This window comes from Sus scrofa, chromosome 2 (genome assembly GCF_000003025.6).
Source record: "Sus scrofa isolate TJ Tabasco breed Duroc chromosome 2, Sscrofa11.1, whole genome shotgun sequence".
NCBI classification, from domain to species: Eukaryota; Metazoa; Chordata; class Mammalia; order Artiodactyla; family Suidae; genus Sus; species Sus scrofa.
This window is the reverse complement of record NC_010444.4, coordinates 79,241,218-79,264,264: the sequence shown is the minus strand read 5'-3', so window position 1 is coordinate 79,264,264 and position 23,047 is coordinate 79,241,218. Positions and strand designations below refer to the sequence as shown.

Genomic DNA, 23,047 nt, shown 5'->3' with positions numbered 1-23,047 from the left:
GCTGCTGGGAGCATCTTCAGGGGCTTGATGGAGCCCTCTCCTCCCCTCCCACATCTGGCTGTTTCCCAGAGGGAGTGGTGCCCATCTGTCTGTCAGAATGGGGCCAAAGGGTCTTTCTCTGTGAGCAGCCAGGGAGAGGCGGTCACCACTGCAGGGAAAGCGCAGTGCAGACGCAGGGGAAAGAGGCTGTTGGGGGAGGCGGGGGCTTGGAGACAATGGGCTCAGGATTGAGGCTGGAGCGCGCCTCCCCTGCTCCCCGACACTTGCCGGCCCTAGAGCAGCAGAAGGTAAGGCCCTCAGGCAGCTCTTATTGCCTGCTGTAGAGATCTCAGACCTACAGGCTATGGCCCACATGCGCCCAGAGCAGAGGTCCCCACCGCAGGATCCCAGCAAACCCACTGTGCTATGTTGTCAGCAAGGGCGGGTCTCAGCCTTGGCCTAGGATCAGGCCTATAGAAATGTCCCCAGGGGGGACATTCAGGGTTCGCCATGCAATTATCCTCCCTGCTGCAGCAGCCTTACCTGTGTCCAGGGCCTGTGGTCCCCCCAGAGGAGGGGGTCTGGAGGTGGGCGGCCGGCGATACACCACATGCACGCGGCCCTGCTCGGCCTCCTTCTCCGCCAGCCCTTTCTCCAGGGGCTCAATGAAGAACTCCTCCTCGTCCATACGGATCAGGCCAGCCTGCAGGGTGAAGAGGAGATGGTTCAAATTCCCAGCACACAGCAGACCCAAGGCAGGGAAGCAGCAAGGAGGGTCCCAGAGGGCAGGACCGCCCACCTGGCTGAGCAGGACCCAGGGAACCCTGCCCAGACCTCCAGCTGGGTGCCAGACTTGAACCCCAGCATGGGGAGGGCACGAACAGGTGGCCCTAGAGGCCTCATCATTCCAGAACCTCCACTTCCTGCCACCAGAGCCAGAACCAGGGGGCAGTGGTGAACTCTGTCTGAGGAAGGGGTTCTTGCCTGGGTCATCCTCTCCTCACCCCCCCAGCCCCAAGAGCCCAAAGTCCAAGGCAAAGGCCAAAACTGTCAGCCAGGGGAATGAATCTGCTGTAGCGATGTTCAGTTAGACCCAATCAGTATTTTCAGAGTTCTGAACGCAACACTCAGAAGGATGAGATTTCATGTTCCGAAAATGGAAATCCACCTTCCCTTGCAAAATGCAGGTTCTGACCACCATGCCCGCCGCCCAGCAGTGGACCCCATGAATGGAGCAGGCACCCCTGGAGCTGGCCACAGTCCCCACGGCCTATCCAGAACACTCACCAGCCCAGACCCCATAGCCAATGAACGGCCGCCTCCCCTCCAAACTGGCTATGGCCTTTCCATGCTGCAAAGCCCTTCATGGGCCCCCGTCCCCACCAGGCTGCTCTGGACTCTAGCATCCAAGGCTCTCAGCCTGCCATAACCTCTGCCTCCAGCACACACACCTCACACCAGTTGCTGAAACAGCCCTGTCCTCCCAATCCAGGGCATGCTGCCTGGCCTTCAGGCTCCTGAACCCACAAAGCCCTCAACTATGGAGGTCCTGTTCCTGCCCTGCCCCTCCCCCCCCGGTCAACTCTAACTCCCCCTCCCTTCAATGCTTGGCTCAGACACCCCACCCAAGTGCCATCTCCCCAACTGCAGGCACATGACCCTGACCTTCCCTTGAAGCCATCCTGCCATCACTGCCCCATCCAGCTCCCACACTTTTGACTTTTTGGTCCATTATCCATCAACCAATGGTCTCACACTGGGGGGCCCCACTAGGTCAACTGGCAGATATATTTCCTTTAGCTTATACTTGTGGGTGTATACTAATCACCCACTCGGGTTTTTTTTTGGGGGGGGGGGTTGTTTTTTAGGGCCGCACCTGTGGCACATAGAGGTTCCTGGGCTAGGGATCAAAATGGAACTGCAGCTGCAGGCCTAGGCCACAGCCACAGCAATATCGGGTCCAAGTCACATCTACAACCTACACTGAAGCTTGAGGCAACACCGGATCCTTAACTCACTGAGCGAGGCCAGGGATCGAACCCACATCCTCACGGGTTCTTAACCGGCTGAGCCAACACAGGAACTCCAGGGCAGGTTAAAAACCACTTTATTGAGGTATGATTGACATGTTGTAAGATGTACGTGGTTAATGCACACAACTCAATGAATCTGGGAATGAGTGTATACTCATGAAATCATCACCATCATGCAGGCCATAAATATACCCATCACCTCTCACAGTACCTCCCACCGCTTTTGCTATTATCATTTTTTATGGTCAGAACACTACAGAGAATATCAACCCTCTAGGCAAATTTTAAGTACACAATAGAGTGTTAGTTACAGGCCCTGTGCTGTATAAAATCTCTCCAGCATTTATTTATCTTGCATAACTGAAATTTTATACCCTTTGACCACCTCCTGCCTCCAGCCCCTGGCAATCATCATCTGACTCTCTACTTTTATGTTTGACTATTTTAGATTCTACACAGAAGTGAGATCTTCAAGTACTCATCTTTCCAGGTTATTTCACTCAGCATAATATCCTCCAGTTTTAGCCATATTGTCACAATAGCAGGATCTCTTTCCTCATAAGGGCTGAATAATATTCCATGGTGCACATGGACCATGTCTTTATCAATTTGTCATCCATAGATGGACATTTGGGTTGTTTCCATGTCCATCGTGAGTAATGCTGTAATAAACGTCAGAGTGCAAATACCACTTCAGTATCCTGTTCTCATGCTCTTTGGATCCATTCCCAGGAGCGGACTTGTTGATCACGTGGTAGTTCTATGTTTAATTCTTTGACGAACATCCATGCTGTTTTCCGTGGTGACTAAACCAATTTACATTCCCACCAACAGTGCACAAGGGTCCCCCTTTCTCTACCTCCTCAAAACTTATCTCATGTTTTTGAGAGTCATTCTAACAGATGTGAGATGATCTCTCATTGTGGTTTTGATTTGCATTTCTCTGATGATTAGTAACATTGAGCATTTTTTTCATGTGCTTATTGGCCATCTGTATGTCTTCTTTGTAAAAGTGTCTATTTGGGTCCTTTGACAATATTTTACTTGGATTACCCTTTTCCTTTTGAATTGTATGAGTTCCTTATATATTTTAGATATTAACCCCAATCTGATAAATGATTTTATTTTATTAAAATAATCACATGAGTTTTATTTTTCATTCTATTAAGGTGGTATATCACAGTTACTTCCACTCCAAGAGTTCCCATATGCCTTTTTATTATTTTCTTTCTGACATTACAACTTAAGTACTTTTATATTGTGTACAAATTATTGTAGCTATAGCTATTTATAGTACTTTGGTTCTTTAACCCGTGTACAGAGTTAACTGGTTAAGACACCACCATAATACAGAATTAGAATATTTTGAATTTGACAATATACTTAGATCTACCAGCGTGTTATACAGTTTCACGTTTTCATGTTACTAATTAGTGTCCTTTTGTTTCAGTTTGAAGGACTCCTTTCAGCATTTCTCATAAGGCAAGCCTAGTAGGGATGAACTCTCTCATCTTCTGTTTGTTTGGGAAAGTCTTTATCTTGCCTTCATTTCTGAAAGACAACTTTGCCAGGTAAAGCATTCTTTGTTGGTAGTTTTTTCCTTTCAGCACGTTGAATATATCACTCCACTCTCTCCTGGCCAGCAAGGTTTCTGCTTAGAAATACACTGATAGTCGTATAGGGATTCTCTTGTATGAGAGAAATTTTTTCTCTTGTTGCTTTTAAAATTATCTCTTTGTCTTTGCTTTCAGATGGTTTATTGAAATGCTTCTTGGAGAAGTTAATTTTGAGGTGGCCTAGGTAGCTTCATAAACTTAGATGTCCAAATCTCTGGCCAAAGTTTGAGAAGTTCTCAGCCATTCTTTCTTTAAATAAACTCTCTGCCACTCTCACCCCTTCTTCTCCTTCTTTGACTTTAATAATGCACAGATTGGTTCTCTTAATGAGTTCCCCAGGTCTCCTCATTCCTTTTCATTCTTTTTTCTTTTTGCTCCTCTGATTAGATAATGTCAAATGAGCTGTCATTGAGCTCACTGATTCTCTCTTTTTTTGTCTTTTTAGGCCTGCACCTGCAGCATTCAAAAGTTCTCAGGCAAGGGGGCAAATTGGAGCTGCAGCTGCTGGCCTATGCCACAGCCACAGCAACGTGGGATCCGAGCTGTGTCTGCCACCTACACCTCAGCTCGTGGCAATGCCGGATCCCCAACCCACTGAACAAGGCCAGGGATCAAACTTGCATCATCGTAGATACTATTCTGGTTTGTTACTATTGAGCCACGATGGGAACTCCTCACTGATTCTCTCTTCTATTTGGTCTAGTCTGCTAGGGGTGCTCTCTATTGAATTCTTCGTTTCAGTCCCTGTATTCTTCAGCTCCAAAGTTTTGTTCTTCTTTTTATGTTTTATCTTTGTCGAACTTTTCGTTTTGTTCTTGTATTATTTTCATACTTGCATTAAATTGTTATCTGTGTTCTCTTATAGCTTTAAAACAATTATTTTGAATTTTTTGTCAGGCCGTCCACGTATCTCATTTCTTTTGGGTCAGTTACTGGAAGTTTACTGTGTTCCTTTGATGATGTGTTGTTTCCCCAATTCTTTGAAATCCTTGCAGCCTGCCTTGCAGAGCTTTCTGTGCATTTCCAGACTTTGTGGACTGACTTCAGTAAGGAAAGACCTTCGCCCATTGGGAAGGAAGGGCAGCCTGGATTTAGTGGTACACGGCAGAAGTAGGAGAGAATGGTGGTGGTGCTGGGTCCAGGGAGAGCTAATGTCTTGTTGGCTCAGGCTGCTAGATCCATGACATCGACAGCTGTGTGGTCCTTGGCAACAACTGCCACAGAGGGTTCACAGTGGCTGCAAGGACTCTTGGGGTCTGCAGTGGGGCCTTCAGGCCCAGAAGCTAGGGACCAATACCGGTAGTGGTGGTGGTTAGAGCCAGTGGTGTACACACGGCTGTTTGGGCCAGCTACAAGTGCCTTGTAGTGGCAGGGTCCAGTTGCAGACACACTCCACTCATGACCAGGGTCAGGGCGAACAGAAGGACAAGGGTCAACTGCAGGCACACTAGGATCTATCTGAGCCTTGACTGTTGACGTGTACTCTTATGGCTGCAGAGCCTCACCAGGGCACACACATGGCCATGGAGGCTGGTGATGAGAGTCAGGTCAATGGCATGCAGCTGGAGGATAGCCCTGAGTGTGTGCACAGTGGTGGGGGTAGACCATAAGGATCTGGGCTGGCATTGTGCATTTAATGCAATTGCAAAAGCCTGGCCCAGCTGCTTGTGCAGATCCTGAGTTGAGGGCTGGGGGAGGGAGGAAGCCAGAGGGTTCAGGTGCCTGGTGTCTGTGAACGTGAAAACCTGCGGAGTAAAACCTCAGCCTTAAAATCTGCAGGGAGTTGGGGGAGGTCTGCAGCAGCTTTGCAGACCACTGGTTTCTTCAGTGGTGAAAGCTTCTGGGGTCCGCTGCAGAGCAGGCCACAGAGAACTATGACCACTCCCATGGCATGGTTAGTGGGCATCCCTGTCCTTCTTTTTTATTCCTAGTTGCTTCTGTATATCTCAACTTTGCTGGTGTCTGGGTGGGGTGAAAGCAAAGGGGGTCCTTTACGCATTGCTCAGAGAGGCTAGGGAGGCTGGCTGCTCACCCCACTCTCCCTTTCCTGGTGAAGGAAATTCTTTCTTGCTGGGGAGTTCTCTCTTGGCACTGAGCAAGACTGGGGCATGGGAGGATGCAGGAAGAATGAAGCTGTCTTCCCTCTCTTCTTGTGCAGTTATTCTAAGGCTTTTTGTTCCACTGGGTTCCTGAGGTTTCTTACATGCACTCCTGAGCTGTGCTGGAACTGTTTCGGTTCGTGGAGAGTTGTTTACTTGTTTGTCTCCATCTTGTTGGGGGCTAGAAGCTAGGTTTCCCTCACCTGCCAACTTGGTGACTTCACTTAGGGGTTTATATTTTTATTTTTCATTTTTTGGCTACCCCCATGCCATGCCAAAATTCCCAGGCCAGGGATCAACCCACGCCACAGCAGTGACAATGCTGGATCCTTAACCTGCTGAGCTACCAGGGAACTCCATTTAGGGGTTTTTAGAAGCTTGGAAAAGTTGCTACAACTTAAGAATCAGAGGATTCCACATAAAATCACCAGATTTCCAGATTCTCTCAAAACATCAGAAAGGCTGGCATTTCTTGTTGCGCATCTGACATGCCAGCTTAGCAGGCAGTGGCCAGGGGTTCCCTCTGGGGTTCTCCCCTTGAGCCTGCAGAGGGAGTATAGCTCTCCCAATACCTTGGCTTTGGCCCCAGACCTGTGAGAGGAAAAGGTTGTTTTTGGTCACTTCCAGCAGCCACAGGAAACTAATACAGGGTCCTGGTGGGCAGAGGGATGAAGGGAGTGGCCATTCTCTGAGGGGCAAAGGATGAGATGCGCGAGGGGGTGACCCCTGAGGATGCAGGTCTGAGGCCTCTTGGACTCCTGGGGATGGGGTCCAGAACGAAGAGGAAGGCGGAAGCCAGAGCGATGAGGGCCAGGATTGGGGCACCAAAGTCACCAGTCTGTGGGAAGAGAGAGGAGAGGAGAGGCCCGTGGGAACTCTGCAGGCCCCCACACTCTGACTCATCTCTGGGTCCCAGGGCCCCTCCAGGCCTGGGGAGGGTGAGGGAATAAATGACCCCGAAACAGTGGGACATGTCCTCTGAGAGAGGGAGTCAGATGGTGGGGCCAGAGGACTGCGGGCCATCGCTTTCCGTGGCATGTGGGTGAGAGTGATTACAATGGCACAAGTTACTTCTCTACACGGCCAGTGACGTGTCCCATGTTTGTGGTTTGGGGGCAGACTGGTGTCTCAACCCCATCTTATTAATAGAACCCATTCAAGGATGTGTGGGAATTAACTGCAGGATGGCAGCGGGCGAGTGGTCTGGGAGTCTGGTGCTCTGAGTTCCCGGCACCATTTCTGTCTGACCAAGTGGCCTTGGCCCAGGTACCAAAGCTCCCTGGGCCTCCAATTACTCACCTGTAAAGGGGAGTAGGGTGGCGGCCCCTCCCCTCAGGCAGCAGCTGCAGGAGCATGTGCAGCCTGGGAGGCACTCAGAACCAGGACACACACAAACCAAGTGATGTCATCTACCTGCTGGCTTTCCAAAGGAGAAAACGGGGGCCCAGGGGCAGGAAGGCCTGTCAGGGACCCCCCGGGGTCTAGGAATCAAACCCCAGAGCCCAGCAGGGCAACCCCACCTTCTGGTGGGACACTTGGACCCCAGGCTGGGAATCTGTGCCGCACTCCTAAGGTCCTGGACTCATCTTGGAGGGGCCTTGTGTGACAATGACAGAGAACCCCTCCTAGTGAGGAGCAGCCCTCTCTCCCCTGAGAGACCCCAGGACAGTCTGGGGTCTCCCTAGCCTGGGATCAGGCTCTTCTCCTCCACTGGCCTTTCGGTAAAACATTGCTGATGCCAGTTTGCTCATGCAACCAGAGACCCCTACCAAGCAGTTCTCTCATGGAGAAGTTAGATCCATCACCAGTATCAACCATCTCTGATAGGTATTGTGGTCTCCACACGGGGGTCGCATTGATGAACATGGGTGGCACCTGCCCCAAGACCAACAGCTGACACTCTGACATCCGTGGACAACCACCCCAGCCCAGCATTCAGTTACCCCGAGGCCAGGGGCTGCTCACGTCAAGACCAGCTCTGACCGCCCCAGGACGGATGGATGACCCCCTGAGCCCAGAAGCTGATCACCCCTCCAGACTATTGGCCAGAGTACTGCCTGGTGAGGGGCTCTCCACAAAGAAAGCAGGGTTCACTTTGTTGCCTCATTCTCAAGCGTTTTAGTATGCATGCCGGGAATGCTATGTCTGAAAAACTGCAGAAGAAAACTGACAAGTGAACAAGGTACAGAACGTAGGCTATGTTTTGCTGAGGCTTTTTTTTTCCCCCAAGACTTTGATTTGCCTGCTGCCAGTGACAAGTATATCTGGTTTTACATGTAATTTTTATTAATAAGAATCCATATCCTCTCCCCACCTGATAAATATTCAAGAAGTCCCCAAAGCACGCTGGCATGAAGGGCACACTCAATCAGGAACCTGCCCATGTCCAGCCAGCCTGGGTCCTGCAGAAGGACGGACCCCCCGACCCTGGCTTTCAGCTCAAATGCACTCTGCTCTTGAACCCTGTGACTGTCTGCCAAACCTGGCTGGGTGGGAGGATCCTAGGGAGGACTCTGTCCTTGACCCTTAGGTGCCACCACAGGGACCTGGGAATCCTTTGGTCATCACATCACTGGTTCCCAGATCTTGGTGTATCATAAGCTGCCTGCCCCACCTCTTCCTTTTTCTATGCCCTATTCCTTTGCTGTTTGGCTTTTTGATGAAGTAGTCACGAGAAATGGAAACTAAAAGTTAAACTTTTATAAGAATCCAGGAGTTCCCAGGTAGCTCAGTGAATTGGGGATCCAGTGTTGCCACCACTGTGGCTCAGATCACTGCTGTGGGGTAGGTTCGATCCCTGGCCCAGGAATTTCCACGGCAAAAAAGAAGAAGAAGAAGAATCCAGTGGCTTAACGGATATCATCCATTACTTTGAATCTGTAAGCACTGAAGACAGGAACCCTCTCTTGGGTTGGGGTCTCACAGGGAAGCAAGTGTATGTCCTGTCCCATCTGTAAGATGTCCAGGTGGCTGTCCTCCCTGGCTCCTTCAGTGGAAGCCACAGGCTACAGCATGTGGCAGGCTCCTGTGTGTGCCTGATGGGGACCAGGTCTGTCACTCAACCTTGTCATCCTTGCAACCTCCAGCACCGAGACAGTCAGACGTCTGTCAAGGTTGCAGTGGTGACAATCAAGAATAGAAAGGAAAAAAAAAAAAAAAGAAGAAGAAGCAGCTGGTCCAAAAACAGAAGGATCCAGACTTTGACAGAGGACAAGACAGCACACATCTGCATCAGCTCTTGGTCACCCCAAATCTGAACTTGCTCTCCGAGACACACAGAAACACACACACACACACACGCCTCTCGTCATAGGAAATTCCCCAAATGCTGACATCTGGTAGGATTCCTGTTCCTGGGGCTATTTTGGCTCCAAGAGACCTGTATCCTTTCTTCCCTTCTTCCTTTTGGTAATGAACCCATGAGATTTGGGTGGGCACTGCACACCAGCCTCCCCTGCGAGGAAATGCCCCATGTGGCCAGACGTGGTCTGAAATAGGGTCTGCCACTTCCAAAGGCATCTTCCCAGCCTGCTCGGTTGCACTCCCCACACCTCACCCTCCCAGCTACCTGAGGAAGACTAGGACAACCAGGGAAGCTTGATGGGAAGGGGGCTGGACTCCAAAGGCTGACCACTCACAGGTGCAAGTCACCCCATCCCAACTAGCGGGAGCTCCTTCACAGTTCAGAATCTTAGCAGATGCTCTGCATATTGATTTCTCCACTTTTCCAAAAGGAGCATTGCCATCCCTAGAGGGAAGCGGCCACCAGTGGGGTATCTCCATGCTGTTTTCCATAGTGGTTGTACCAATTTACATTCCCACCAACAGGGTAAGAGGGTTCCCTTTTCACCACACCCTCTCCAGCATTTGTTATTTGTTGACTTGTTAATGATGGCCATTCTGACTGGTGTGAGGTGGTACCTCACAGTAGTTTTGATTTGCATTTCTGTAATAATTAGTGATGTTGAGCATTTTTTCATGTGCTTGTTGAAAGAGATATATGTACCTGTATATCCACTGCAGCACTATTCACAATAGCCAAGACACAGAAACAACCTGAATGTCCATTGACAGATGAATGGATTAAGAAGATGTGGTATATATATACAATGGACTACTACTCAGCCATAAAAAAGAACAAAATAATGCCATTTGCAGCAACATGGATGAAACTAGAGACTCTCATATTAAGCGAAGTAAGTCAGAAAGAGAAAGACAAATACCATATGATATTATTTATATCTGGAATCTAATATACCACACAAGTGAAACTTTCCTCAGAAAAGAAACTCATGGACCCAGAGAACAGACTTGTGGTTGCCAAGGGGGAGGGGGAAGGAGGGGGATGGATGGGGAGTCTGGGGATAATAGATGCAAACTATTGCATTTGGAGTGGAAAAGCAAAGAGATCCTGCTGTGTAGCACAGGGAACTATATCTAGTCACTTGTGATGGAACATGATGGAGGATAACGGGAGAAAAAGAATATATATGTGTGTGTGTGTATATATATGTGTGTGTGTATATGTGTGTATACACACACGCACACACACATGACTGTGTCACTTTGCTGTACAGTAGAAACTGACAGAACACTAAACCAACCATAATGGAAAATAAATAAATTTTAAAAATCAACCTTTTTTCTTCTAGCCATCCTCATGGGTGTTTTTTTGTTTTGTTTTTTTTTTTTTTTTTTTTTAGCCATCCTCATGTTTACAGAGTGATATCCCATTGTGGTTTGGACTCAAATTTTCCTGATGACTAAGGATGTTGGGCATCTTTTCATGTGCTTACTGGCTATCTGTTTCTCTTCTTTGGAAAAATGACTATTCAGACTCATTGCTCATCTGTTAAATAAATTAGTTTCATTTTTGAGTTGTAAGCCTTCTTTATATATTCTAGATACAAGTCCCTACTAGATACATAATTTTTAAACATGTTCTATTATTCTGTAGGTTATGCTTTGACTTGCTTGATGGTGTTCTTTGAAGTTATACAGGACATTCACGAAATCCAATTTATCAATTTTTTCTTTCATCATTTGTGCAAAATTTTGGTGTCATATCTAAGGCTTTGCCTAACTCAAAATACTGAAGACTTACTCCTATATTTTTAGAGAGTTTTATAGTTTTAGATCTTAACATTTAGATCTATGATTCATTCTGAGTTAATTTTTACATGGTATGAGGTAGGGGTCCAACTTCATTCTTTTTCTTATGGATATCCAATTACCCTAGTACCGTTTGTTGGAAAGAATATTCTTTCCTCCATTGAATTATCTTGGCACTCTTGTCAAAAATCAATGTGCAGAGTTATTTCTGGATTCTCAGTTCTATTTCATTGATCTACATGTTTATCCTTTTGCCAGTACCACCCATCCTTGACTACTGTAAATTGTAGTAAATTCTGAAATCAGAAAGAGTGAGTCCATTAACCTTATTCTTCTTTATCAACACTGTTTATTTTTATTTTTTATTTTTTTTCTGTCTTTTTAGGGTCACGCCACAGCATATGGAAGTTCCCAGGCTAGGGGTCGATCAGAGCTGCAGCTGCTGGCCACAGCCACAGCCACAGCTCACAGCAACACCAGAGCCTTAACCCACTTAGTGAGACCAGGGATTGCACGTGCATCCTCATGGATACTAGTTGAGCCACAGTGGGAACTCCTCAGCATTGTTTTGACTATTTTGGGTTTCTTGTATTTTCCCATGAATTTTAATTTGCAATTTCCACCAAGAACCCAACTGGGATTGTGATAGAACACAGTGCTTGTTAATGTCATGTGTTTGGTGTCACATTAATTTTCCTCTTATGCCAACCCTTGGGGGACACTGGCCTAGAGAGAACACTGCCTTAGAAGCTCAGAGATTGGGATGGGAACCCTAAGTCTGCAGACTAACCAGATATATGACCTTGAGCAATTCAGAGCCTAGGATGCTACAGTGGGTAGAGGCACTGTACACACTGATGCTACTGAAGACAATCCTTTTAACAGCAGCTGCCTCAGCTCCAACTCACATCACTCTCTGTCCTTCCTCACCTGCCACTGAATGCAGCCCAGACTTGAATTCAAAATCCAGTTCCCATAAATGGGGATACACAGGTTGAGAGCATCAGAATTGACCTCTTCATCAATTCCACTGTGATAACTGTGATTACAAACTAGAAGGCATTTACTATATATTCTAGAAAGGAAATCTGTGCAATGCAAGAATAATTCATAATTCAACTTTAATAAGCTGGGGCAAAACCTGTCAAATAAGTCAATAAAAATGAAAGAAGAGGGTAGGGGAGGTAGAAGAAGCAGTTTAACTGCATTAACTTCTTAAATATCCATCGAAGGATCAAGAGCTTACTCACCAGCTGCTAAAGTTGACAGACATGAGTTTAAGAATACTAAAAAAGCCACAACTAGAAAAATTAATATATTCCTTCCAAATAACTGAAGAGGGAGAACAGATCATAGAGCAAACAGAAAAATGGCAAAGCAGCATAAAAACAGAAAACATAAGATGACAGACATAACAGCAAATATATCTGTTATAACAATAAATATAAATGGTCAGATTACTTCCAAAAATCTCTATGACTTGCAAAAAAAAATAAAAAAATAAAAAAAAAAACCTATGAAATTTACATATTTACGCTTAGGCCAAGAGTTTTACCAGTAAGACTTTTCGCCACTTAAGGAACAAATATATCTATGGCATATTGTTGACTAAGACGGGCAGGCCCAGCTCCAACATGATGCAAAGCCATATCTATCTCCCTGCCTAATGTTAGCACAGGCTAACAATTCAGGACAAGCTCAGTTTCAATTCAAACGCTGCCTTCGGCACTGTGGACTCTGAGCTTCAACGATTCCAGGGTTGGATAAGGATAATAATAGCATCAGCACAGTTGGTGTCAGGGTTAAACAAGACAGAGCACTTAGCACCCTGGGTAGTAAGCTAGCCTGATATTATCATTATTAGAAAGACGAAACAAGAGTTGTCTGGACACACGTATAGCAAAGAGTTAACAATGTCAAGGTTCGGAGGGAGGTTTGCTTTGTTACTGGTATTTTCTGCCCCCCCCCTTTTTTTTCACAAAAGGCACACATCAAAGCAGACAACTGGTTTAAAGAAAGAAGCAGGGAAGGGGCAGAGAGAAAGATAAGGGAGGAAAATGGAATAAACAAGATGCCGACAAGAATGCCTCACAGGGGCCAGAGTCGGGGCCGGCCCGTCAGTCTTCTCACTAAATCAGGCAGCAGCGCCAGGGTGGCTCCCATGGGAGCTGGTCTGTCCAGCCCATGGGAGTCCACACAGAGGGCGTCCTGGCCAGGAGAGAGGGGTCAGCAGGTCAGGCGCAGACCCCAGGACCACAACAGGCCTGCCCATCCATCACAAGCACTGACACCCGTCCCCGCCAGATGCTCCGGCTGACATTTCCCAGGTCTCACTCAGTATGAAGACGGCGTCGGGGAATGTCCCCAGTCACAAATGAACATGCACATAAATAACAGGGCGCGCTCCGCTAAGGAAGACAAATGAGTCCTGCTGTAGGAACATTAGCCAAAACATCAAAAAATGGAATTTTTCTTTCTGAGCGCCCATATCTCACCAGCTGGGCCCCAGGGCCTTGAGACGCGGAGTGGCGGTGAGTGAACAGAATAAGGTCCTGGTTCCTGGTTCAAGGTCCTGCCAACAGACCCTCCCCTGAGCTGGCACCCAGCCCTGGGGCACCCCAGCCTGCACAACACACACACCGCCAGCTGGAATCCAACACATGTGCGCCGCTGTCCCAGCGGGCCTCCCTGCCTCCTCAGAGGCCAAGCACACCCTGCCCTTCCTCCCATCCCCCAACTTGGCTGGCACCAGCATGTCTGAGCCTGGTCCAGGCAGGACCTGCACAGTCTGGTCAGGGGGCTGGGCAGCAGGGACCCTTGTCCAGGAGCACTGATGTTTGCTTTTCCCCTAGATGTGTATTATTTGGGGTGTGAGGATGGTTATGGGGGGGCTAATACTTCCATGGGCAATGTCACTGGTAGCAGGGACCAAGGTGTCCCCAGCCACCTGCACCCATAGAGCCCCAGATCCTGCACACACTGTCACTCAGCCATCCTGGGCCCACCCCCCGACTCCACCCCAGGAGACGCACACTGGTAAGCAAAGCCCACAAGGGCCCACTGCAGGGCTCACGTGCCTGGTGACCCCAGGACCACCCCTCGGCATTCACACAGGCTCACTCCACGCCTGCCAGCTCCGATGCTCCAGGAAGAAGCAGCCGACGCACAGTTTCCCACAAGACACCAGGGCCAGCACCTCCTCCAGCACCTCTGCTTTGGTCTGCTCAGGCTGCAACAGCCCCAGCTGCCCCAACAAAGCACCGCAGTGGTTTCAACAACAGAAAGGTATTTTCTCACAGTCCTAGCAGCTGGAAGTCAGAGATCAAGGTGTCAGCAGGGCTGGTCTCTTCTGAGGTCTCTCTCCTTGGCTTTTAGGTGGCCGTTTTCTACTTGTGTCCTCACATGGTCACCCTCTCGGTGTGTCTGGGTCCGCATTTCCTCTTCTTGATAAGAAGGCCACACTGGATGAGGATCCCACTCACACGACTTCAGTGTAACAGCTGTCACCTGGAAAGACCGTGTCTCCAAATGCAGTCATGTCGTGAGGTCCTGGGGTTAGGACTTCAACATATGAGGCAGGGGCAGGAGGGCACAATTTAGCCCAGAACAGCCTCCATGTACCAATACTGCCCATATTCAGAGCTGGCTGCTGGGAGGGTGCCAGGTGGTCCCTGGATCCAGAATGACAGAGCCAAGCAGATGCTGCTCAGGGCGTGCCTCTGGGCATGCAGGAAGGAGGGTCACCCCCTGAGTCACACCCCTGGGTAGGTGGGGGGGCAGCATTCAGGCAAGCTGAAATACACCCAAGGCTGGCCTTGTGGGACTCCTGCCACTTCCTCCTTCTAGGAAGGACATTCTTGCTAGCATGACACAGAGTGCAGGACGGTAAGCGCAGGCCAGTGGTGGTGGTGGGGGAGGCAGGGAATGGGATGGGGGGAGGCATGGCACAGCCAGTGCATGTGCAAGGACCCTGCCTTCCAACCCACCCCTGTTCTGGGAACCAGAGGGAGCCCGGCTCCAGAGCCCCACTTGGGATAGCTCCAGGCTGGCATCAACCCTTCATTCCTATAGAGAGCAGCAAGGGCTCCTGCCAAGGGGCTCTCTATATGCCTCCAGCATCCCAAGGCTGAGATGTGGGATGCAATTCCAGACAGCAGCACATCCGAAGAGGCAACATCCTTCCCAGAAAGGAAGCCCTCAGTCCCTGAGGGCCCAGGGGTAGTGTCCTGTTCCTTCCCATATAGGATGCTCCCCCAGGGAGATCCACAGGGCCAGAGGGGAGACACGCCCTCACCAAGGACCCAGTGGCCTGGCTGGTGAGTGGAAACTAGTTTGGTGGGCAAGGAGCTGTGGGGCAGCTAGACCCCATGGGAAGCCTGCAGCCTCAACCTGGAATCCACCTCATATGCATCTGGTTGGGGTGGGTGGCAGGGTGGGAGCAGCCAGGGCCATAGCAGGAAGCAGGGATGCCAGGTCATGTTCATAGGGGCGAGGGGACACAAAAACCCTGGTGGGGAACATTCATACCACCACGTGGAACCCAGAGAAAGCTCTTGTGTTTCACAGTCCAACACTGCTCCGCTTTCCTCTTCCTGAGCCTCAGTTTCCCCAGAGGTTGAAGGCAGTGTTGAAAGGGTAGGCTGGAGGCCGTGCTCGGTGCCCAGGTCTGGATGTTTTCCAGGCAGAGGAGCCTGGCTGTCCATGCTCCCCCTGAGCCATCGTGTCCCTGGGCTCCTGGGCCATCAGCCCTGCTCGGGCATCTCAGGCCTCATGTGCAGAGAGCCTGGCGCCCTGCCGAACTCTGGTTTCTTTCCAATCCGACTTCTTTTCCTGCTCAGATCTCTAGGGCCCGTCGTGGTATCCGGGGCAGGCTGACCGCCGACCGTCCTCTGCCCGCCTGCCCAGCTGCCTCTCCCAGGCGGGCAGCCCTGCCAGGGCCCGAGGCTTTCTGTTGTCCCTTCTTGTCCAGATTTCCTCAAACAAAAATCAGGCCACGCCATCTGACGAAGGATCTTGTCTGGTTTATTTATGGGGAGAGACGGGGCTGTAAGGGCCAGGTTCTCTGGGCAGTGGCCAGGCTACTCCACAGGCCTTCAGACACTGCCCGTGCTGTGTCCTCACTTGTCAAGCATTGATCCCGGGCGGGGGCTGGGCCCAAGCGCCGGTAACCTTGGGATGTTTATTAATTCCAGAGCCAGGACGGCAGTCTAAATGGCCCTGGCCCCCTCTGTGGGTTGTCACTGCCTAGACGTGGATCCTCAGGAGCCGGGCCAGTAATGCCCAAGGCACCTCATCCAGAATAAAGGTGGGCTCGGTGCACCCGCTGTCACTGGGCCCTGCGGGGCATTCAGGGGAAAGTGACATGGGATCAAGTGCCCCGTGGGATCCTGCTCCCAGCAGGGGACCAAGCCAGCAGGTGTCACTCTGGGAGACAGTAGCAGAGTCCCAGATATGAAAGGTGACACTAGGCACCTACTCCAGATTCCCCACAGCAACCCCAGGTGTGGCATCAGCATCCGTGCATGGGAACATGCCTGCCCACCAGCAGTGCCGAGCCTGGGCTCTCAGGGCCTCCCCTGGAAGCCGGCAGGTGAGCTGATGGCAGCTCCAGGCAGGTACAGGCCATGCATACCTCAGTCTCCTGAGAGAAGACTACCTCCTTCGCCAGCTCTCACCCCATGGGACCGCCTCCCCTCCACTGGGCCCCTCTTACAAAAACAGCTGGCCTCACTACCCCACGTGAAATGGGGCTGCCGCGATGGAAATCAGTAAGGCAGTTCCTCAGAAATTTAAAAATAGAACCACTGTATGACCCAGAAATTCCACCTCTGGGTATACACCCAAAAGAACTGAAAGCCAGGTTTCAAAGACATATTTGTACACCCATGTTCACAGCAGCATTGCTTACAATAGCTAAAGTGTGCAAGCAACCCCAGGGTCCATCAGTGGATGAATGAATAGCAAAATGTGGCATATACATGGCCGTTCATTCCATTCAGTGGAATATTATTCAGCTTTAAAAAGAAAGAAGATTCTGGCATGCTACAACTTGGATGGACCTTGAGAATATTATGCTAAGTGAGACTAGCCAATCGCAAAACAGACATACTGCATAAATTCACTTATATGAGGTACTTAGAGAGTTGTCAAATTCATAGAGACAGAAAACAGAAGAGTGGTTGCCAGGGGCTGGCAGGAATATGGGGAGTTACTGTTTAATGGGTATCATTTGGGTTCTACAAGACGAAAAGAGTTACAGGGATGGATGGTCGTGATGGCTGCACAGAAATACAAATGTATTTAACGCCGCCGCCGCCGTGTGCCCTTAAAATGGTTAAGACGGGAGTTCCCGTCGTGGCGCAGTGGTTAACGAATCCAACTAGGAACCATGAGGTTGCGGGTTCGGTCCCTGCCCTTGCTCAGTGGGTTAACGATCCGGCGTTGCCGTGAGCTGTGGTGTAGGTTGCAGACGCGGCTCGGATCCCGCGTTGCTGTGGCTCTGGCGTAGGCCAGTGGCTACAGCTCCGATTCGACCCCTAGCCTGGGAACCTCCATATGCCGCGGGAGCGGCCCAAGAAATAGCAACAACAACAACAACAAAAAAGACAAAAGACAAAAAAAAAAAAAATGGTTAAGACGGTAAATCTTGGGTTAATGAAAATGAAATATGAAAAAAAAAATTTTTTTTAATCGCACCCAAGTGTGGCAAAAGGACAGAGGATCCAACTGGAAGATGCTCTCACCTGCCAAATCTGGAATAATTTTAAGATAAAAAATAATTAGACTAATAGGTTATACTAAAATATACCGTATAATAAAATATATATCCACAAGTCCATACTGGTATCAATAAATAACTGAATAATAAACAAATGGGGAGGAAGAGAAGCTCTTCCTCACAGTGGAATTCAATTAAGAAATACCGAAGAAGTGCTGGAGATAGAAAATCACCAAGGTAAACACCACAGTAAAGACGGCCACAGGTAAGAATCACCCACAGGTACTACAATCAGTGGGTAAAAGTGTGATGAGCAACAGAATGCTTGCATAATTGCCAAGTATCTGCCCATAAGCTATCTGTGAATCAGAAAGGAAAAACCAGGAAGGTTACTGGGGAGAACTCTAGCAATGCGGGCGGGGGGTTCTCAACAGGCTGAGGATTATCATTGTCAGCAGCAGCAATTCAACATCGCATACCCCGCACGTACCCCGACGGGGCAGACGCCAAGAAAACATGTCTTCTGTGACATGTCTGCCCCAAATGCAGCCACTCGATCTAACTCGAGGAAACATCAGAGGAACCCACGTGGAGGTCCATCTGAAAAAATAACTGACAGATGCTCTTCAATGCCAGAGGGAGGAACCCACGCAGACAGGAGAACACGGAAGAGACACGGCAGCTAAAAGCTATGCGGGATCCTGCATGGGATCCTGAACCAGAAAAAGGGCGGGAGTCGGAAAACATAGGACAAAATTCAGCTGCAGCCTGGAGTCTAAGTGATGGCATAGATCATCCAAGGTGAACCTCCTGGTGTCACTGTTCCAGGGCACAGGCGACATTAACACAAGGAGGGAAGCTGGGGGAAGGGCACACAGGAAATCTCCATGCTGCTTTGCTCTAGGTCTACAGTTATTTCAAAATAGAAGCTTAGGGAGTTCCCACCATGATGCAGTGGGTTGTGAGTTAAAAATCCAAATGCAAGAGTTCCCGTTGTGGCCCAGTGGGTTAAGAACCCAACCAGTCCCTGTGAGGATGCAGGTTTGATCCCTGGCCTCACTCAGTGGGTTAAGGATCCAGTGTGGCCGTGAGCTGCGGTGTAGGTCTCAGATATGGCTCAGCTCTGGCTTTGCTGTGGCTGTGGTGCAGGCTGGCAGCTGCAGCTCCGATGTGATCCCTAGCTGGGGAGCTTCCATATACCACAGGTGTCACCCTAAAAAGAAAAACGAAAAAAGGAATCTGACTGCAGCAGCTCAGGTAGCAGCAAAGCCTCGTTTGATCCCCAGCCCAGAGCAGTGGGTTAAAGGATTCAGCAGCTGTGGCTCCTATTTAATCCCTGGCCCGGGAACTTCCATATGCCACAGGTGCAGCCATAAAAATAAAACAATAAAATAAAATGAAAATTTTAAACACATAAAATTGCACCCCAGACCACTCTAGGCACCCTCTGGCCAGTTCATTCCTCATTGATCACTGGTTACCTGTCGGGCACGTGTTGGCTGCTTCCCCCGGAAGAGACACACCAGGCACAGGAGATTCCGCTGTGGCATCCCCAAGTCTGGGGTGGGCCCTGCTGGGGTGGCGAGTTCCAGGGGACAGGGAGCAAGTGCAAAGGCCCTGAGAAGGAAGTGAGCCTGGCATGTTCCACAAACACCAAGGAAAACCGTGTGGCCAAAGCAGCGCTCTCAGGCAGAGGCCCACACTTGACCAGCACCCACATGGGCCCTGCTGCTGCCCTCTGGACACTCTCCAAGCCTTGGTTCTGCACACACAGCCCACCAGGTGCCCCAGGCTTTCTGCGCTACAACGGGAACTCCAATGACTATTTCACTAAATGCACACACCACATCATCCCCCGAGGCTGCAGGAGACGTAAATACGAAACTAGCCAGGAATAGCGCACTCGATGATAAAGAACACAAAGGGATGCTTCCTGGACCCAAACAGAAAGAAATGGTGAGGTTCCGGAAGAATGATCTTAGCTGCACTGATTGGACGGTACCCAAACAGGCTGGCACCCCTTCTGCTCCATCCCTCCGAATCTGCATCAGTACGTGACCATCTCCCACAGGGGCTCAGGGATCTTGGAAGGCATCTTAATCAAACTGTTTATATAGACAATGGCCCTGCAAGAAATATCTGCCCAGGACCCCTGCCCACCCTAGAGACAGCTATACCTCAGTTGTTAATAAAGAGCCCGGGTGGGGATAGGTGGGGGCCAGCTCACCCCCTTTTTTTTTTTCTTTTTAGAGCTGCACCCTCAGCGTGTGGAGGTTCCCAGGCTAGGGGTCAAATTGGAGTTATAGTTGCCAGCCTACACCACAGCCATGGCAACGTGGGATTCAAGCTGCTTCTGCGACCTACACTGCAGCTGAAGGCAATACTGGGGATTGCGGCATTACCCCACTGAGTGAGGCCAGGGATCGAACCCACGTCCTCATGGATACTAGGTTCATTACCGCTGAGCCACAACAGGAACTCAGCTCACCCATTTTGACACTCCCTTCCTGAAATGTACCTCTGAGACAAAAGAATCACAACATGGGGCACCCCTCACCCCAACCTGGAGCCCTGACCGCTGCCCTCACACAGCTTCCTGCGGCTCCGGCTAGGGGTCTGCAAGGTACCCCGTTCCCAAGTCTCCACCCCTTGCCCCCACAGCTTGCCTTTAACTCCCTTCTGCTTAAGCAAGTTGGGATCCACCCGACACTGCCTGACCTTGGTCCTGTCTTCCAGGAGCTATGCCCACCAAGGGTCCCAGTAGTGTCTCCCGGCCTGCAGGCCTGGGAAACTGTGACCTCACCGGTGGCGACGGCCCTTGGCTCCTCGGTCACACACATGGAGTGAGCGCTAACCCACAGCCTCCCTCCTCGCTGACAAGCAGGTGGATGCGGCAAGACAGTCTGGCCCCTCGCCCCCCTGCTCTCCCAAAAAGGGGGCACGACATCCAGCCGTGTTGCTTTGTCCCTACAGACTCGCACGTCCTCGAAAAGAGCTAATCTTCACAAAAGAGTCTGGGGTGCTATGTGTTCCTCTAAGTCAGATTCATTAGCCGATTCACACATGAGGAGCCTCTTATTCTGGCAGGTTTTGTTTACAGGTCAGAAATTAGACTTGAAGCGAAAACTGACATTTCCACAGGAAGAGTGTCTTCCCTCCTAATACGGTGACTCAGGGCCCTGGGCTCAGATGTATGTGGGACATGGCCTTCCCATCACTGTGGAACATTCCTCAGGCCATCACAGGCCAGCACCCAGGACAGTGGGGACATCAGTTTTCCACGGCCGTGGACCTGAACACGCCCTCGGCCTGATGGGACCCAAGCTGGGGTGGGAACCGGCATTTGCCCTCCAGGGTGGTCTTGTTTTGTGTAGTTGTTTGTTTACTTAGGTGTGGGTGGACCTGGACACTCTGTTTAATGCCTGGGAGCCTGGTGTGTGGTGCTGATGGGAGTGTGTAGCCTGCAGCCCAGAAACACAACCAATCAGCCAATGATCTTCAGTTAATGCTCTTTCCTTAGCGGCTTGATCCCATCCATGAAGAGGAACGAGGCAAGCCTGACTAGAAGATCTGGGTTCTGAGCACACCCGGGAGTGCTGGGCCCAGTGTGGCCCCAGCTGCTCTGATCTGCTAAGTATAGGCTCAGGCAGGCAGTGAGCCTGAGGCGCCCCCGCCCTCAGCACTGCAGGCTCTGGAAGCAGCAGGGCTGCCCCGGGCCCTGGCCTGTCCCCACCCACAGCCTCGCAGCGTGGCCTCTGCACCACACTCCAGCTTCTAAGGCAGGCTTGCTGGCAAGCAGGGAGGGACTGGCTTCTGGAGGGGGAAGGAAACGTCAAGATCATCCCAGAACGGCCCTCGATTCCCCCATCGGGTTGAGTAGCTGTGGGTTTTGGAGACACTCAATGCGATGACGCTTTTTCACACAAAGGTGGAGACCCAGCGAAGCGGTCTAAAGAAGGAAGAAAAGAAACCATGTGTAGCTGTCCAGTGCTGCTACCCTCTCTGAATGCCCATCAGGACTGCCTCGCGGGTGATCAGGGCAGGGAAGGGAGCTGGGGTGGGGACGGGGCAGGGGCTCCTGCCGGCTGCTTGGTCCTTTGGTTTCTGCTCCAAAACCAGGGCCCTAGCACTGTCCTGGAGGCTGCTGGTCTATTTGTGATCCTCACAAGGTGACAGCATTCAGCAAAAGGCCCAGCACTTTCAAGTGCCGAACAGACAGGCCCTGGGTTGGGAAGGAGAGCTGGCTTTGAAAAAACAGAGAAGAACGTGGGCCCTGCTTCTCTGCTTTCAGGCTGACACTTGGGGATGGGTGTTCTGCTGCTGCCACCTGACCCCCTTCCTCTCTGACCTGCCCTGCACCAGAGGCTGACCAGGTCAGTGGCCCCTCCCTGGCTGTCTTGGCAAAAGGAGGTACCACCAGGAAATCAGGGGCTGGAGAGAGGTTTCCTCTGGTTGGCCTGGCAGGTCCAGCACAGTCCCGGCTCCCACTGTTTGGTGGTCCCTGAGCTCCACCCATGCTATGGGTTCCCTTACCCTGCTCGAGGCTCCATGAGGCGTGCAATCATTCAGCTCCCTTCTGGAAGAGCATCCCAGTGGAACCCTGGGTCCTTCAGGACCCTGGCTGATGGGCGTGGCCCACAGAGCCACACTGTCTTAAGGTCCAGGGCGCTGGTCCCAGCTCTCTGGTCCAGGGTGGGACTTCCACACCCCACCCCAATTCCTGCCCCAAAGCACACAGGACAAGCCTGCTCCCTGCAAGCACGACAGACTCAGGCAAATGGAATCTGAGACCAACTCAGAGCCTTCTGAGCAAGGCATGCGAGGCCCTCCCACTGCTGTTGCAGGCAGACTGGACAGAAGGAAAGAGTCAGCCTGGGATGGCTGGATGCTCTGGGAGGAATGTATGAACGGCTCATTGAGGCCACCCTCCACACACAGGCCCTAAACATCCCCTCCAACTGAAACAGCTTGATGGATCTGTGTTGGGAACGAGAGAGTGTGTAAACCACAGGCTGTGAAGAGGGAAGTACGCTCCATCCTGGGAGGAATCGCCCTTCTGGGCGGTGGTCTGAGGACTGTCCTGCTGAGGGTATCGGCCGCAAGGGGAGGGTCATCACTGGGGAGGCCCCTAGCCGGCTGCAGGGGAGGGAGAGTGAACAGGCAGACAGGGGAAGCTCAGGCCAGAAGCGACAACGCAAACACCTGCCCGGGACACGACAGGTCTACATCACCCTACACCAGTTATGAAATGTGACACAGACATCAAAGGCAACTCTTGAAGTAGAAGATGCATAATAATAATAATAATAATAATAACTGGTAGCAAAGACAAGCATAAGAAGCCCAAATGCTATCCAGAGTGAAATCGGTTGGGTTTGCATACGGTTGGGAGTGAGACACTCCAGTCCTTTTGAACAGAAAGGGTCCGCAGATTTGTTTGAGTCTCAGGGAAACTTAAGTTTAAGAAGATTTTAAAAACTTAAAGGAAAT

The 23,047-nt window shown here is 50.5% G+C and overlaps 1 protein-coding gene across 2 annotated transcripts in view; it reads right to left on the bottom strand.

Annotated features, from left to right (window-relative positions):
• The window catches only part of ADAMTS2 (ADAM metallopeptidase with thrombospondin type 1 motif 2), a 223,979-nt gene that overhangs the window by 142,615 nt on the left and 58,317 nt on the right, over nt 1-23,047 (bottom strand). For both annotated transcript variants that reach the window (XM_021084334.1, XM_003123651.6), the window contains one exon: nt 523-682. In XM_021084334.1, the coding sequence (XP_020939993.1) occupies nt 523-682 (160 nt within the window). The remainder of the gene's footprint in view (nt 1-522; nt 683-23,047) is intronic.